General features: G+C 37.4%; 1 protein-coding gene across 2 annotated transcripts in view; it reads right to left on the reverse strand.

Moving 5' to 3' along the window:
• Ctnnd2 (catenin delta 2) overlaps positions 1-17,447 on the reverse strand; it is a 706,435-nt gene extending 688,988 nt beyond the window's left edge. For both annotated transcript variants that reach the window (XM_077795427.1, XM_077795424.1), the window contains exon 1: positions 17,316-17,447. In XM_077795427.1, the coding sequence (XP_077651553.1) occupies positions 17,316-17,447 (132 nt within the window). The remainder of the gene's footprint in view (positions 1-17,315) is intronic.
• Positions 17,448-18,899: the final 1,452 nt, after the last annotated feature.

Below are 18,899 nucleotides of genomic sequence, written 5' to 3' on the forward strand. Positions count from 1 at the left end.
GTCATGGGTCTGCCTTCAAAGGGATTGCCTATCAAATCCCTTTTTAAAGGGAATGACAATTATGTAAAAAGTAAATGATTTAGTTAGGACTCGTTTGGTTGTGACAGGAACTCAACTGTAATTGGTTTAAGAAGAAAACAAAAATGGCAAAAACCAAGACCAAGCAAAACCAAACAACAACATAGAATATATTGGACATATATTTAGATCTCCCAGTGAATCTTTCCAAAGCTGAAGAACCAAGCCCTCAAACATTTTCACAGCAGACTCCACTGACTACAGAGCACGAAAACAAACAGGCCCAGAGAAACGTGCTGATGTGTCCCCATTAGTTCAGGTGACCATCCACAGAACAGCTACCCTCTATGGCCAGGCCAGTGTGACACTGCACAGAGTTTGAGCCATGAGGGCAACCATGTCAGCCAGCCACGGGGTGTTCCCTACTGACCTCTAGATGCCTTCATACCAAGGCAGATAGGGTACTGCTTCATTGTGTAGCCCAAAAACTTCCTGAAAAAAATAATGTAAATCTAGCAACAAAGAGAATATTAATCCAGTTATACACACAGCTAATATTTCAAATGATGAAATAATTGAAGTTAACAAAGGGAAAAATGTGATTTCTCATTGATTTATTTATGTGCATACTATCATAAAGGTCAGATTCAAGCAAGTACCCAGGGATATCAGATTTTATGAATAAGAATGATAATTTTCTTAGGATAAATTATCTTAAAATTAAATTTGAGGTAATGTTGCTATTGAATCTTCCTCATGCTGATCTTGCAACCCTTGAATCTATCCAAATATTTAAAATTTCATTTTCTTATGTTCTTCTTCACTTGTAATTCCTAACAGTTACCACTTATTTAATCATTCATTTATTCATCCAATCTAAAATTGAATCACTATCCATGATAAAACTTGAAAGCCCTAGAATCATGATCCCGGGGATTTCATTGTTAGAGAATTTTTGAAAAAGTGGAAAATTAATTTCACCATACTTACTGCTAACACTTCTTTAAAAATATTCCAACAATTTAAATGAAATGGGTAGATTTATTCACTTACATAAAATATTCCAATGGCAGTAAAACATCAGGACTCCTGGAATGTCCTTCCCACACTCAATTCAACCTCACTAGTTAAGTATGAAATTTATCACTTCCTTTGCAATGAAGTAATTTCAATTTTCTTAGTTGTAACTGCTATGCAAAGAGCAATTTCTGTATTCCAGGATTACCTCAGTCCTTTTCCAGAGCTCATAGAAGGAGGAGGGTGTGCCAAAAGGACCCAGAAGCACTTTCTGTAGTAAAATTCAATAGTAGATAAATTCCTTGAGACTTAATGAAGGCTCCTTAGATCTTCCTATCTCACATTTATGAGAATCCAGATCGGTCCAAGGTTTCTGTAAACCCCAGGCCCTTGTTGTTCTTGTAGTCATCTTTGGCTCTGAGCTCCTACGTTTTTAAAAACACTCTCCTTCAGTCACATAAAACTACCTTATGAACATATTAAGATAAAGAATAAAACCCACCTTCATTTATTTCCTTCAAATGTCTTAATATCAGACATTGGCATGTGACTACATATCAAATATCAGTAAGTAAAATTCTGAACACTAGTTTATTAAAGCAATCCCAGATTCACACTGAGATTTTATGAATTTATCCCAAGTTTGAGGTTGCATATATGTTTAAAAATCTTGAGGAGTAATTCATAAAGCTAATATAAACTAAGAAGCATAGATTTGCAAAAGCATCTTAATAAATTAATATTTTTGTATATTTATGTTATAATTTGTATTTATTCCATTATAACTCAGATCTGATTATCTTCAATTTACTATAGAATCAAACTCAGCTTCAGAAATGTTACATTATAAAGGCCATTCAGTAAGAAAATGCTGGAGGAATCTGAATCAAGTCTCCCTTTGCTAAATATATCTCCTTTTCCACCATGCTGAATATTATCCCAAACCCCAAAACCACTCATGAATTCATACTTAAAATAAGTTGACATACTTTATCTTCAAGAAAGATAAAGATCTCCTGGCACAGAGTAAGATATAAGCTTAGTCTATGCCACAGAGAAGCTCTGAAAATTTAACTTGTCCTTGAAACTGGAAGAAATACTTCAGCCTGAGTGACTTCCCCCCTAATTATCAAAGATTCTATAATTGTTTTAGTTCAGGTCCTTACAGAAGGAGGAGTGAGTCACTAGGGAGACAGTAATTTCTAATGCTACCTAATAACCTAAAAACTGCTCTGTTTATAAATGTCAAATATTTGTAAATCAAGGAAATCTCAGACACTGAGAAAATACTCTAAGCAAGTACAATTATGTGTATATATACACATATACAATATATATTCACACACACATATATATATATATTCATACTAAAAATAATTTCCCATATTCATTTTTAATGATGGATGCTAATAAATATATTTGGTTGACTAACAAGTTGGAAGTCAGACTTCACTTGGAGAAGATCATTTATATAGTTAAGCCTTCTTTCCACTACACTATAAATCTCTGGTAGATATTCATTCAGATTCTCTTTGCTTAATTCCTATGACCATAACTTCACTATTCCTTCTTTTAAAATTTGTGAGTGCTTTGTTTCTGAGTGCTTTGTTTGTGTAATTCTACAGTACACACTTTTATAACCTAGGAGGTTTTTAAAATATCTTATATCTCATTGTTGTTATTATTGTTTTGTTTTTCGGTACCAGGGATTGAACCCAGGGGCACTCAACCACTGAATTAGTAATTTCCAGCTTTTTTTTTTTTTTTTTGGCTGAGGTTGGCTTTGAACTTACCAGCCTCCTGAGCCACTGGGATTACAGGGGGGCACTACTGCTGCACCTGGTCTTAATTCTAGTCTCTTAACCTTGTTAGAGAAAAATATTTGGGGGGCATCTTATGCAAAATCAACAGAGGAAGCCAGCAGCAATGGCCCACAACCAGGGGCCACCAGTATTTCACAGAACATTTCAGACCAGCCATAGTCCATCTCTGTTCCGACACCCACTGGTCAAAAATCTGTCCATGATCATTGTCAATTTTCTGTAGAGAGTAGCAACCGACTATACATATTTGTACTTTCCGAAATTTGTCAGTTACCAGCATCTTGGAGAATCTTTCTTCCATTGAAAACACGTTTTTACCTTTTCAACACAGCCCCAAGGCTGATCTGCTGGATGGTCATTATCCCTAACAATGTTGACTGTAAACCTATTTGGCCCTTCCAACTATTTATGTGAGTTTCCCAGGTTTTCTAAGTTATTCCTTTCAGCTTAAAGTTGCCAAGTTTAGAATCAGGAATTATGTCTGATGTGAACTCGAAATCTGACTCCCCTAAATTTTGATTCCTTATCCTAATTCTCTTCTCAGTTGTAAACAGCTCTCCAACAGATTTTGCTTCTTTTGCCTAACAATGTTTGAAGACAGTTCACACAGCCTACCCTGACAATCTGGTAGTGTGCAAGCCAAACATCACTGGTGTCCCACCTGTGACATACATAATTTGGCTTCTTGACTTTACAGGCAACAGTGTGCTGCTCCAGGTCTACTGGGGCTTACAACAACTCATGTCTGGGAACTTAATTTTGTCTAATGAATAAATACACTTGCTAAATGTTTGTTAAATATTTCAATATTTTAAAATTTAAAACCATTGTTCTGCCATAGGGTTTTTTGGCATGTGTCCTTGGACTTTGACCTGGCAGTTCATTTCAGGTATTGTAGCTCTCTATCATGGTGGTAATTAAAAAAGACAGTCAATACCAAGTGTTGGCAAGACTGTGAAGAAATCAGAATCCTCACAGGTACAGTCTCTCTCCCCAAATGCTTTGGCTGCTCCTCAAAATAGTAAACCTGAAGTTATCCCACAACCCAGTATTTCCATTCATGGGAATTCATCCTTGAGAAATAAAAATGTGTCTGCACAAAAACTCAGCCACAAATAATCACTGCAATATACTTCTCTTTAGTCAACAAGTGAAAGCAACTCAAATGGTCAGCAACAGAGGATCGATGAAATGAGGTCTGCTAGACAATGGGCTATTATTTGTCAACAAAAATAATGAAATCCTGATGCAAAACTTCAAATAGTATGAGTGAGAGAAGCCATTCATGAAAACCCACATACTGAAAATTTGTGTACATGAAATAACCAGAAAAAGAGCATCTATAGAGACAGAAGGCATAGCCATGGTTGTCTAGGCCTGAGGGGCTTGGAGAAAATGAGGAGTGACTGACAATGGACAAAGGGCTTCTTTTTAAGAGGCCAAAAGCATTTCAAAATGATGTTGTAGTGATGGCTGCACAACTCTGAATACACTGAAACAACTAAAATAGGTATGATTATGGGAGCTGCTTTTTAAATAAAAAATGTTACCTTGGGTTACATAGGATCACAAGACTTAGAAGTATAAAAAACTAGAAATGGTTGATCAGGACTGAATTTTTATAACCTGGAGAAATGAGTGAATTAGTTGTATATATTGTGTGTGAAAATTTGCCTAGAAATGTATGGCTTAGCAGTATGACTGTTTTTTCAGGTCATCCATTTCTAAACACCAATGGGACAAATCATCTCTGCTCCCCATGAAATCTGCCAAGGCCAAGTCTCCACCCTGCACGGCTCATTGGAAAGACTGACATATTGGCACTGTATCAGCTGAGGGTCTGGGGGTGCTATGTGCTCACAAAACTGAGGGCCTGTTCACAGGGCCCACTTACAAGGTACCTGAGTGTCTTCATTGCACAGTAAGAGGGTATCACCTTCTAGCACCTGTACACCATGGTGATACCTCTCCCACTATCCCCATCCTACCTAAAGAAACCGAAGGAATCTAGACTCTGTTAAAGGAAAGGGTCAAGATTGGAAGGGAGAATGATAAAGGAGACTTAGAGATGAGAAATGACATTGTTGCCACTCTGAAACAGGAGGATCTGCCAACATGAGGCCCAGGGTCAGCACAATGTCAAAATGCACCTGTTCATCTACAGTGCTGTGTGCCTATACTGCAGGCTTCACTTTGCTGACTGTTCACTTCCTGTATGGACGTAAAAGTGTATTTGTAGTTTACATTTTAGTGGAGTAGCTTTCAATAATAGGCTGTTTTAAGACACCAGTTCTATTTTTTAGGATTTTCTCCTAAAAAATGTTGAAAAATAAATCCTCATATGAGCCAGGGATATTATGGAGGATTTGCTGAAATAGTACTTACAATTTTCAACAGAAATCCTTATAACATTTTCTTCTAGGCAGATTCTATTTACAATAATCAGTGGAAAAGACTGAAATTATTCTGGTATATAGCTACAGGAAAGTAAGCATTCTATCTGTTCTAGTGTCATCTGTACAAATGTACACAAAATGTTTTTGTACTAAAATATGAAAAAGCTAACATTTTTAAAGAGCTCATATATATACATCACACGACCACACCACCGTTAAATAAGGAAACAACAACAACCACCAAAAAAATCTCTCAAAATCTGTGATAATTAGAGGATTATAATTTTAAAAACACCAAGAGTTTCATCAAAAACAAATATATTTTAAAATCCTCAACCATAAAGGATATTCAAGATAAGCACTACAGTAGCTAACCAGCATGCTCTGAGACTCAGAAGGGGTATGTTTTCTAAGAGCAATTAAAGATCATTGGAGTAGATAGGCAGCAAATTTGATAAACTTGCCATAAATACATATAAAGAAAAAAAATAACAGTTTATTTGTGGGTTTTGCATGTTTAAAGTTACAGATTCATGTACTAAAAAGGTAGGGGTTTTTCTTTTAACTGAATCAAGGCACATAGTGTAGCTTAAATGGGAAAAGGCCAATATTTTATTAATGAAGAATATGTTTACAGAAGAAATTGCAATTTGGGGGCCTGGGACTTATCAATATAAAGGGGCTAATTCTGAAAGCAGATGCAAGCAACCCACATGGGAGATACAGACCCAATGCAACTATTAAAACAAGTGGTGGGGGACATGATCAGCTCAGTACTGTAAATGAGACCTTATACAGAAAACTAAGCCAGGATGTCTATCACAACCGAGCAAAGCATTTACCTTTGGGCTAAAATAAAGTAGTAAAACACAGTAAAGTTCTGTCCTGAAATAATACCCTCAACACAAATACGAGGAACATTTCCTCCTGGTTGGCCAGCTCAGTTCTGATAACACAACAGGAAGCAGGGGAGATGTGGACACAACTTCTTCCCTAGACTAATAGTAATCTCAGGTATGCATCAGAAAAAAGTATGGTTGATATTGTTGCAAGTTAACAACATCACCATGCCTACTACTAAAAACATCCATTTATACTAAGTCACTTGACAACAGTGTAGGAAAGGTTTTCAATATCATTCTTCTGCACAACCCAAAATATCTCCTATCATGGTTATTCCTTACCTTGCATCTCCATGGAAAGTGTGGTCACACTGTGTGAGAGCATTACTAAAGTCAAATTCTTAGAGGACATTCCAATGAGGGCTGGGGTACTGGCTCCTAATATGAGCCGAGCTCCCCAAAGATGGAGCATTTATACTCTAGATTATTAATTTTAAGAATAAACTGCCTCTCTGGCTTTTGACAGGAAGTCGATAGCAGGCAATTCCAGGTCTTGGACAAGCACTCAAAGAGCTCAGTATTATTTATTGAAAGTGTTTTCTGTGCTAACAGGTGGGCTGAGTACCAAGCTCACATCTTGGGTGGAGGGTCTCTCCTCTACTGTGGATAGGGTTTGTATAGGTGCCAGGAACAGGGCTACAATCATATCCATCACCTCAAAGCCATAAACACCCTGAGTTTGTATGCCACGGTTCTATTTCCCAGAACAGACAGCAGTGTCGGAATTCTACGAGGGGTTGTTTATGATTGCCTACAACCACTGTGGAAAAGGCTCGATTGACGTTTGTGTAGTTTTAATTTTTAATCTGAGCATAACTCCTTTACCCGGCAGATCTTCCAGGATGTGTAAGTTGCAGAATGCATCCCCGATGACTAAATCTATTGACTGGTGAATGGAGCTATTTAGCAATGTCTATCTACATGCCGAAGATCACCTGTCAAAAGTGATTCTTTTTTTATTTGGCTTATTGATATTGAGTGTTTTTTTTTTTTCCTCACAGTAATTAGGCAAGTGGTCCAGCTGCTTCCTGAGGCCATGAGGCAAATGTGAAAGCCAGAACTTGTCATTAGGAGAAAAGGAGAGTGCTGATCTTCACTTTTCTATGGCAGCAGGCCACAAAGCAGACTCATTTAGAGCCCAGGGCATGAACCTGCACGTGCCTTCTATGATCGCAGCAGACTGACAGCAACTTGAACGTGATCGATGGGCAGCCCGGGGCACATTTACCTATGTCACTGATGCCTGCTTGAGATAACTGCAGTCCAAGCCACTGACTCAACCACAGGAATGCTCAACTACAGAGGGCTGTCTCCAGCCCTCCCATCACATCTTCTCCACAGACATTCTTAGCTAATAATGAGGTGTAGAAGTTCTTTGTATTATTTTTATTCAGATTCTCATTAATAATTCCTTCAGATTCCAAAAATATACTTCAGGAAAAATGTTTCTCTTGGGAAGCATATTAGACACCGCATTATAAGTCCATTATTATATCTAAATAATGAAACGTTGTAGCCTAGAGAAAACTGCACTGAATTCAGAGTGAATAATAAAATTCCTTATTTCAGTTCTTCAGCAATTTCCTATATGGTTGTCAGTAGGTAAACTGAATATATATTTAGTCTTAATTTTTTTGGTCATGAATAAAAATATCGAACAAAATAATTAGTAAAAAAAACAATTATTATATAACTACACACTTGAAATACTTGACATGAATTTATAGAAATATTTAACAAATATTGTATAAAATATGTAAATTTTAACAAAAACAACTTTCTGAAAATATTTTTGATATACTGTTCACTTTATTTCCTGTTCTGTGATCACTCCTGTGTTAATCTTAACTATTTCCACTGCACTTTTATTGATTCATATTAATCACATGGAACAGTGGGCTTCATAGTGGCATTTTTTACATGCAACTGATCATATTTCATTGGAAATATAAAAGATCCAAATTTGGAATAATCTGGGTAAGTTTCTCTGAATAAAGAACATTTCATTTTCTCTATTTTCTCCCTAGAATGTTCTATTAATTTCTTACTCTGTGTAGAACCTGCTCACAACATTGACTATTATACTCCAAATGCCCTGCTTTGTTGTCCTGCCTCAGGCCCTTATCAGTAATTAATTATGACATATTTTCCCAGTGAGTTTGTAAGGATCATTAAACTCTTTTTCAAAAACTTTGCTCTAGGCAGCCTCTGTCAAAGTAGACCCAATGATTTATGTACAAGGAACTACGACATGTCATTTTTGTTCATACTAGGAAAATGGAACCAACTTAAGATATCAACAAAGGTAGAAAAGTTAAATCAAATCAATATATTAAATAACTTATGGGAATCTATATTATATATATATATATTCATTATACAATGTTCAAAATAAGACAGTGATGAGAAAATATTACTGATATAATGCTAAATATCATACTCAAATAAATCATATATTTACTTATTATAAATAACTCATTGTAAATAAATATTGTACCCAAATAATCATATATTTATTTATTGTAAATAACTCATTGTAAATAAATAATTATTGTACCCAAATAATCATATATTTACATTAAAATCCTGGAAGGAAATACCCATAAATATTTGTAAATAGCTCAGATCATTCCCAAATAAAATTTACCTTTTATTCTTTCTGCTGTTTCAATTTTTCCACAATATTCATGGATTACCTTTCCAATAGAAATTTTTTTAAATTACTAAAACATTACTTTTAAGAAATATAATATGATTTCACTTATGCATATTTAACAATGAATTCTAATGAGAAATAGATGCAGAGATGCACTATAATGTCACAGTACTAACCCCACTTGTAAACCCTCATCTTCTCATTTAGATGTAAGAGCTGAGTCTACTTTTTTTCTCCACATCATAACCTCTAGAGTCGTATAATAGTAACACTTTTAAAGATAACAGAGTGGAAGGCAATCAGATGGGTTAATTCTTAAAATAGAGTTTAAGGTTTTCAAAAATATGAGTATACAGTGTCATGAGAAGACTTATATTCTGAGATTTTCAGAAAAAAAAATTATGTTTTAGGAAGAAGTCAAAAGGGAGCATTGGGTTGGCAGGGGGGAGGGGTAAAGGGTATATCCCCATTTTGGGAATTAGTTTCCCTATAACTGGAACCCCTACCATTGACTCCCAAGATTGTAATATTAGTTTATTACCCTTGTTTCTCTTTGATTTCTAGCTTTGATCATCATTTCTCTAATGAGCAAAGCCAACAAGGAGACCAAAGTACTTCAATCCATCATTGCGATGCCTCCTGACCACCTACTCCCCTCACATGTGGGATTCCAGAACTGTGCACACAAGCCCACCATCTTCCACAGCGTTCATAGGCTTTCTGAGCCAGCGGGTGGTGCAGTTCTCTCTCATCCATGTGAGAAACCACCAGCTTCCATGACCCAGTCCTCAGATTCCTGACCTGGGCCTTCACATTTCAATCCACATCTCAAAACAATCACTTCTCATAATGCAACTGATGTCTAGCATTGAAAATTAGGGGGGGGAAACAGACTTTTAATTATTTTTCATTCTCAATCCATACATGAGTTGAAACAAGAAATAAATTTAAAAATTAGCCATCAAGGGACCCTCATTTTAATTTTAACATGTGGAAGCAGTTAACAGGTAACACCACATTATGGATGATTCTTATCTTCTCTGACAAAATGAATCTAAAGTTCACTGGTCTTTGCAGATAATCCTCTGTCTTCTTAACCTTTCCCAAAGGTGTTTTAATTTCCTTTTATTTTTCATGGATGATAATTCTGTCATTACTTTTATAACATGCTTTCCTAAAATACTGTTTGGAACTTAATAGGTATAGGTCATACTCCATGTGTGTTATCAAAGCTACTGTTGTAAAATATAGCAACGGTAATAATGTTGAAAGATTTTGCAATGATATAAGGCACTGGAAGAATATTAATCAAGACAGTATTTTATAATGTGCTCCTTCCAAATAGTATTCTTGTTATACAGAGCCAAGATACTTTAAGATTACAAATGCAGACACTAAATAAAAACAAAAGCATGAGATCATGGCATGAGTTGATGTACAAGATCAAGTTTTCTTTACAGCTTACATGAGATGGATTTTTAACGTGCTCTTTTAGTGAGTGCCTTCATATAACTGATATACGTACTCATTGCCACGGTCTTCCCAATGGCGGGTGGAGGAGTGCCTTCATTCCTACTTCTTCTCATATCAAATAGAATAGCAAAGTGATTAAGAGCAAGAAAACTACTATTTTTGTTTACCATCTATAAACCATCAATGCCCTCAATAATGATATTTTAAAATTCTGCTAAAACCAGGAATGTTATTTACAATTCTTGTAGAATTGATGAAACAAGAAAAGTCAGTGTAGGAAAAGAGAATCTGGGGTAATGTATACTCACAATTTCAAAGAGCGTTTTTTTGTTTCTGTATGAATCATTTGAAGTTTAGGAATATACAGATAGCCAATTTTCTTAAAATTTTGCCTAGAATTTTTCTATGTTTTAAAATTTTTTACTTATGTTTGTTCTGTATTATAAAATCCTCAATAGTTCTTGAGGGTGAACCTCAAATCTGTGAATCACCTGTGGCAGCAAGTGACAGGAAAAATGCTACTGAATAAGTGTGGGGTGATGACACATGTACATAGACTGCTACTGACCTTGAAACTCTCTATGTCTTCTATTCATAGTTAACTGCACATGGCTAGTAGAATTGTTTTTAAAGCATTTATCTGAGCCATAAAAGTTTACAAATATTGATGAGCTCTAAAGATTCTAAAAATGTCCCAGTAATTTCTCTAGCTTATAAAGAAAACCCTTTGCATGCTAATTTTTGGAAGCATGTGATCACCAATGAAATACTGGCTAAATTAAAAGGAAAGAAATATTAGTTTGGAACAGAAGTATATTTTCAGGGAACTCATAATTTTGCTAAGAGTAAAACAGCACTAGGATTTGTTTAAAATAAAATACAATGACCAGTGTTATATATAGCAGAGTTTAATATAAAGTATTGTCTAAGATATAGACCAACATAAAAATTTTTTTTAAATGAAGATAAATGGCCAGGCATCATGGAACATGCCTGTAATCCCAGAGGCTCAGGAGGCTGAGGCAGGAGGATCCAGAGTTTAAAGCCAGCCTCAGGAAAAGCAAGACACTAAGCAACTCAGTGAGACCCTGTCTTCATTAAGACATATGAAGAGCAGCCTCAGGTGAGTCTCAAGCAAACATGTCTGTGCTTCTCCCAGGCAGGAAGCTACCTGCAGCCTCCCTGTTCCTCTACTGGCAGGTGCTCTGAACTCTTGCTGCTGAGCCTCCTCATCCCGGTGTCTGTTAACATTCTCCTCATTTCTTCACCTCTTTGCATCCTCACACAGTCTCTCTGAGGTGACCTGGCCATCATGCTCTCTCTCTTTTCCTTCTTTTCATTTCCTTACTTCTTGGAGTCTTAAGTCTTGACTTTTATCAATACATACTCCCGAATTCTTGGTTTTAAGCACCCCTGAAAATGCACTTCTGTTTCAGGCTGACAGCATTCATGCATGTTTACTCTGACCGTGGTGAATCTCTTGACCCTCCAATTCCTCTGTCAGTCACCTGCTTTCCCTTGGCACAAATTCTAATGCCCAGCACTACAATCACTATCTCATGTCCCCCATCTCCAATGCACCCCTCCCTCTCTACTTGGGCTTGGTCCAGCTCTCTGCACACTGCAAACATCTGAACTCAAGAAAGGCCAACTGGGCCTGCTGGATGACAGCAGAAGAGACACGCCACACGGTTCTGTTCCTGCACACGCCACAGCTCATCTGCATCTCATTCCTGTATTTCTGCTCAGTTCTGCTGAAAGGGATGACCTGTCCTCATTCCACTTCTGTACTGAATCTTGTTCACTTCACGGACTCAGGAACTTTTCTTTTAAAATTGTGCCTCTCTCAAACATCATTAATATCTGATTTCATGGGTCACAGTCATCCTCATAAGCATAGCACCCATGGCCAAAAGGAATCTCTGACCCTTCCCACGTCTTTAACCACAAAGCTATCTTTGGCTTTTTGTTGTAAGAAATGCTATTAAATACCCCTGTACAGTTTTTCCAAATTATCCAAGAGGAGTCATTACATGTCCAGTGTCCATCCTCCTTTGCTTCCTCTTCTGGTGTGGAACACTCAATTATAGGGGAGAAAATAGGGATGAGGGGCCTCTCTCTTAAAACCCCAGAGGATAAGAGGCTTGATAACTGCTGGAAATGAGGCAGGTGTGTCTGAAACAGAGAAAATTACCAAAGAGTGCTGCATACATTATGTCTTCATTTATGTTAATGTAAAAGTGTGAAACCCACCAGTTAAACAGCAATCAAGAAGGAAATTAGAACAAAGAGAAAAATCAATGAACACATTTCATTGAGCAATCCAGGACTGAGGTGTTCAAGAGCTCAGCCTACAGACACATCTGTCATGCCATCATGGGACATAAATTGCATGTCATAACTTCCGTTTTGGCCACAGCTGTGAACTAGAATCTATTTCCATGCAGTGTTAGCTCCCTGCCTAAGACTGTGTTTTTAGTCTCATTAACAACTTGCTCCAGTGAACTCTATCAGACTGGGTTTTCTTTGCATGTGTGTTACTCTTACTGCATCCTCCCGTATAAAATGATAAGTATGTTGACTGAATAAGTGAACAAGGTATGTCACTTTTCACCTTCTTACACGAGAGCTCAGAATGTGCCTGCTACATGGAAGAATGGCTTCTTTCCTGTAGAGGTGACTTCCAAGGAGACAGGACTAGAGTAATACATCATTTGATATCATAAAATTTCTCACTCGAAATTTCCTAAGTAAACAAGTGGGATTTCTACTCTTGAAGGTTAATTTTCTTGAGTACTCAAAAGAGCAAAACAACACTATATTCCATAAGCCAATAGGTTTAAAGATTGATGTGCATATAATTATAAAGAATCATAGAAGGCATTAACTTTTAAAGTAAGTTTTCCCTGATCTCAGCTTCCACAGAAACATCTTTAACTGAGCTTTAACTCCGTTGACAATAGTTTATACCTGGGGTTAAGAGAAGAAGGAAACCTGAGTTAGAATGACTTAGGACAAACATCCCCAGTGAAGGAGAGCCTGATTTGTTTGTGTCAGGGCACCCTAAGAGAGTTCAGGGGATTTGCTACTTGTAGGTTTCTGGTTTCACACCTGCAGATGCTGTACAGAGGACCTGGTTCCAAGCCTTCAATGGGGAATCTTCAAGTTGCTCTATTTCAAGATTCCAGAACAGATTTTCATTCCTTCTCAGATTAGTTGTCTGCCACAAAGAATCTCAGCTTTACTGCCCAGAACTTTTGAATTACTTAGGGGAAAAAAAAAAGTCTCCAAAGGTTTTATTAAGTTCATGTCAGAACTTTGGAGGGCTATGGGAGTAGGTTGGTTATAGAGCACTTGCCCAGCTTGGGCTCCTCCTTAGCACTACCAACAAAAAAGGGGAGAAGGGGGGAATTCTGAAATGCCTTTTTATTTGCAGACATGAAGCTCTGCCTAGAGCACTTTGTGTAAGTTCTCAGAATTCAAATCAACCCCACTATTTGAGCTGATGGAGAAATTCCTACTAGCCGAAGTTTATTCCAGCCACCAATTCTCTTCCCCGCTTTTGATTCTCTTCTCCATCCTCCATAACTCCCTCCATTCCATTTTTGCCTCTCTAGAATTGTAAACAAAAGCAAAATCAACATGAATAGTTTGGTTTCTTTTTAACTTTTCTAGATGATCATAAACACATAGAAAAATTTGCTATTTTGTTTCTAAAACACAGGCTAATATCATCCTATGTCATTTCTTTTCTAAAGTTCTCATGAATTTTCCCCAAAATGCTAGACATATATCCCCAACTATTTTAATTGTTAACTACATGATATTTTCTAGAAAGGATTTATCATTATTTCAACTTTTCACCAAGAAATATTCTTAAGGTTTTTTTTGTTTTGTTTTGGCTATCCCAAACAAATATTTATATAAATGTCCAGATAGATTGAAAAAAAAAAAAAAAACTTGTGTCCTAAGTCACCCATTTTTATAGAACAATCATCCAAGCATGACCAGACGAAATGCTGTTACTAGGCACTTAAAATGTCAACTCACAGACAGGGATCATTAAAGGAATTCACATTCTCATTTGGAATGGAAAGAATCTTTGTTTCCCTAAACCTTTGTAGCAAACACCATAATACTATTTTAAAAAAAAATTGCCCACATGGTGGATTAAAAAAGAAATAGTTTCACTTAAAATTTAATGTCCTAATGAGAATATTCAAGTGAAAAAATCATTTCCATATATCCATTTCTTGTTTGCATTTTTCTTCTATAAACCCATGCTCATATCCTCTGCCTAGATACCTATTCTTTTTATTTCTCATCAACTTCATGAAGTCTCATTAATTTTAGCAACATGCACATGGCCTGCATTCTCTCTAGGCTTATATTTCTACTCTTTTGTTTAATTTTGTCTTGCTATTATCACTATTATACACACTGCAGTATGCATCTACCATTTATAGATGGCTTCAGAGCTTCCTGAAGTATTCAAAGCCTCTCTGCCATTAATTTATGCATTTCCCCAATGATTCTTCAAAACATTTTTATAATGGCGAGGCTTTCCTTTTGAGGTTTACATCTACACGGGTTGTGATTTAACAACTTTTCTTCCAGATGTTGAGCCCGTTTAGCTAATGCCATTTAAACCACTGCTTTGTACTGAAAAGAAATGCAAACTTTAAAGGAAGTAAGCCCCCACTTGTATTTGAATCTGTTCTGTGCTCTCCATTTAGTCCTCCAAAGATCAATCTTTCTGTTTCTAGCAAACTGCATACTTCTGTGATTAGGATGTTTTATAAGGTAAATCCTATCAATTTTCCTTGAACCCTCAAAAACTATTCTTCTGTATAATCTTCAAAAATACTAGTTTGATCTAACTTACTAAAGAAATGAACAACCAGCCACACATGCTTATTACAATGGTTTAAAATCTTTATATTAATTTGGGAGAGCAATACTGTGAAGATATCAAGACTTTCCACCCAAGAACATGGCATGTGTCATTTATTGAGTTACATATGATAAAATGTTACATTTGATGAAATGTTCCTCAGACAGGTCTTGGAATTTTCTTGTTAAAATTATCCCTCCTGTTTTATGCATTACGACTACACAAAAGTCAGTGGCCTAGCAGGACTTCCAGATCATACCAGGTTGAGAAACCGTGATATAACTCAATTATAAAGAAGCAGTATCTTGAGTTTGGAGGGTGGCAGGAAGCCCCTCTTTGCCTCTTTTTCTTTTTCATTATTGTTTTTTAGTTGTAGTTGGATGCAATATCCTTATTTTCTTTATTTTTTTATGTGGTGGTGAGGAAGGAACTCAGAGCCTCACGCATGCGAGGCAAGTGCCCAACCACTGAGCTAAAGGCCCGGCCCTTGGCCCCCTTTTCTATTACTCCTTAAATACAATCAAAAACCTCAAGAGTGGTCTTTTGAAAACTGCTCAAGCCGTACAGCCTGATCCTCACTGTAGATCCTGATTGTTTTCATTTCCCTGAACTGGAAAGTCCAATCCATCTCCCCTTCTGGACCCACCTGGCTGCAAACTTCCCGAATGGGGGGCACCCCTTTGAGAGCATCGTTGATCCTTTCGGTTCTCCCTTGACAGCTTGGCATTCAGGTGGCTTCCTACCCTCAGCTGATCAGTTGCCACTTACTAAACAGAACGTATGTGCTGAAGAGCCCTTCTCCTTTCACAGCTCCTGTCCTTCATGGCCCCAGTTACAGCTATGCTCTGTGGCCTTCTTCCCGGAGATGGCCAGGTCATGTCACTCTGCCCATTGCTGTCACAAATTCACTGAATAAAATGGCATCACTGAATAAAATAACCTGGACCCAGTAGAGAGTAGAAGAGATGACACTAGAGCGTAGGAAGGAAAGGGGGAGTAGGGATAGGGACAAGTTGGATAATGGGTCCCCATGTATACAACTAGATTGGGGAACTGGTTCCAGTGTTCCACATCATAGCAGGGTAACCATAGTCTATAACAATTTATTATGCATTCCACAATAACTGGAGAAGAACTTGAAGGTTCCCAACAAATAGAAATGATAATGGTGGATGGAAATGCTAATTATCCTGATTTGATCATTATAGATTATATAATACGTGTCCCAAAATATAATATTGAATCCATAAATAAGTATGTTAATTGAAATTTTTAAACATTTAGGAATACTGATTTATCTTCTAGCATATGCTCAGAAGGAAATTTCTTAAAAATGTGATCATCTGGCCTTCTTTAATCATTCACCTCTTTTTATTGACAAGAAACATGACTGTCATAAAATTATTTGTTTTAAACCTAAGGTGCAGATTTTATTTACCATTTTTATGGCAAAGTAAAATAGGAGGATTTTGATTACTTTGAGAGTGAAAGTTCTGGAATGTGTCTTTCCAGATCCACGTCAGAAACACTGGGAAGACTAGTTTTCCTTGATCTCATGTAACATTCATTCACAGTCAATATATATTAAATTTTTGCCTCCTGGATATATGTGGGCAATTTATTAGAGTTTATATTTTGTAAAGACCAACTATTTGGTGTCATGTGTTTAATGACATTAAATATCAGGTTAATCAACAAATCTTCCCAACCTTTTCCTACAGGAAAGTTCTTTTCCACTAGAAAATTTTTCAAGGAAATCTGCCTATGTCATGAAATTAGAAACAAAAGCAATTTTAACTATTTTTTTTTTGTACTAAGGATTAAATCCTGAGGCACTATACCACTGAACACATTCCCAATTCATTTTAGTTTTTATTTTGAGACAGGCTTTCACTAAGTTGCTAAGGCTGGCCTCAAATTGGCCATTCTCCTGCCTCAGGCTCCCAAGCTGCTGGAATTTTAGGTGTGTCCCACCACATCTGGCAATAACCATACTTTATTTACATGAGGAATACCAATATTCTCCTAGAAAATTAAGTTTCTCTTATAACAATGTAATCATCATTGTCATCTGGAAAGCCAACTTTTCAATGTCCCCCTACATATGCATATCTCATAAAAATGGAATGTTTCTACCTGTTCTTTGACGGAGGCGAGGATGGCAGAGGTGGTTTCCGTTTCAGAGCCGTCCCCATTGGAGGTGTTTAAGCCAGGGCTCAGGGAGCTGGTCTTCTCAGAGGCTGACGAAGGCTGGTCTGGGACAGGCATAGCTCCTGCAATGCAAAGGACAGGCAGGCTCAGGAAACTGGACACAGTCACTCCAACGGACATACCCATCAGACGGCCCCAGAGCACAGGTGGGAATGAGGAAGCTTACACGCTGCAGGTGGAACACTGTGCGACTGTAGAGGAGGAAACACTAGGAGGAAACAGCACAGCCCCCACTTTATGTCCACCCCAAGCAAATCTGCAATGGCCCAACATGCCTTTGTGCTATCTCTGAAATCAGTGGGGGAAGAAAGGGCAGAGGGGGAAGAAACAAGCAAGAGTCTAAGGAAGGAAGAGAAAGGAGATGAAGAAACGATGAGTCTAAGAAGCTCCTGTAACTGCAAATTTATGTTTTAGGCAAATTTATTACTCTGTCCTTTTGGTATATTTGCAACCCAAGTGTACCCATTGTAAGGAGATGATCCCATATAAATAGTCCATAATCACCAATAATAGAAATAACATAAAAAGCTTTGAGGGTATTGTGAAATCCAGTCAGTAACTAGTGGATCCCATAGACATGTACCTAGCCCTGACTCCAAAACAGAAAAGGACCATTTTCCACACTTTATTTTTATTTTATTTTCCCACTTTATTTATGGGGTGGGGAGAAGAAACTCAAATCACATTAACCCCAGTGCATAAAGGGATACACATGTGCAGGTTAAAAAGCAAGTTTTCTTTCTCACACAAATGAGACTGGTGTAGTCTGGATGGCCACAACGCCCTACCAGTTCACCTACTGATCTAACTCCCAAGGTTGGTGGGGTTGGGAGTTAGGGCCTTTGGAAAGTGATTAGTCATGGAAGGAGAGCTCTCATGAACAGGGTTTAGGCCTTTATACAAGATGCCTAGGAAGGACTCTTTGCCCCACCCGCCTTGAGAGAACACAGTGAGGGGCCCCAAGGATGAACCAGGAAACAGGCCCCTGCCAAGAACCCTCAAGGGCCTTCATCTTGGACTTAGTCCCAAGAAATGTGAGAAATAACACATTTTTTGTTTGTTTTATTTATTTATTTATTTTTGGTACCAGAGTTTAAACCCAGGGGTGCTCAACCACTAAGCCATATCCTCACACTATTTATTTATTTTTTTAATTTTGAGACAGGGTCTTGCCATGTTGCTGAGGTTGGCTGTGATCTTGTGATCCTCCTGTCTCAGCCTCCCAAGCCACTGGGATTACTGATAGGTGCCACCAGACCAGGCAATAAGGTGCTTTTTAAGAGCAGACTGAAAGGACTAAGACAAACATATATCATCTAGTAATGACCACCAACAGAGAAACCAATAATTAACTGAGGGCCAACTTTACCAAGGCATTACAAAAAACCCATCTCAAGAAAAGGCTGGGAGTAAATAAGAGTCAATTTCATGCCTACACCTGCTACTGGTCCCTAGGGACCAGTGTGGCAAGATAGTAAAGCATATTCCCTGTTATACTATAACTAAGAA

This window comes from Urocitellus parryii, chromosome 1, assembly GCF_045843805.1.
Source record: "Urocitellus parryii isolate mUroPar1 chromosome 1, mUroPar1.hap1, whole genome shotgun sequence".
In the NCBI taxonomy this organism is placed as follows: Eukaryota; Metazoa; Chordata; class Mammalia; order Rodentia; family Sciuridae; genus Urocitellus; species Urocitellus parryii.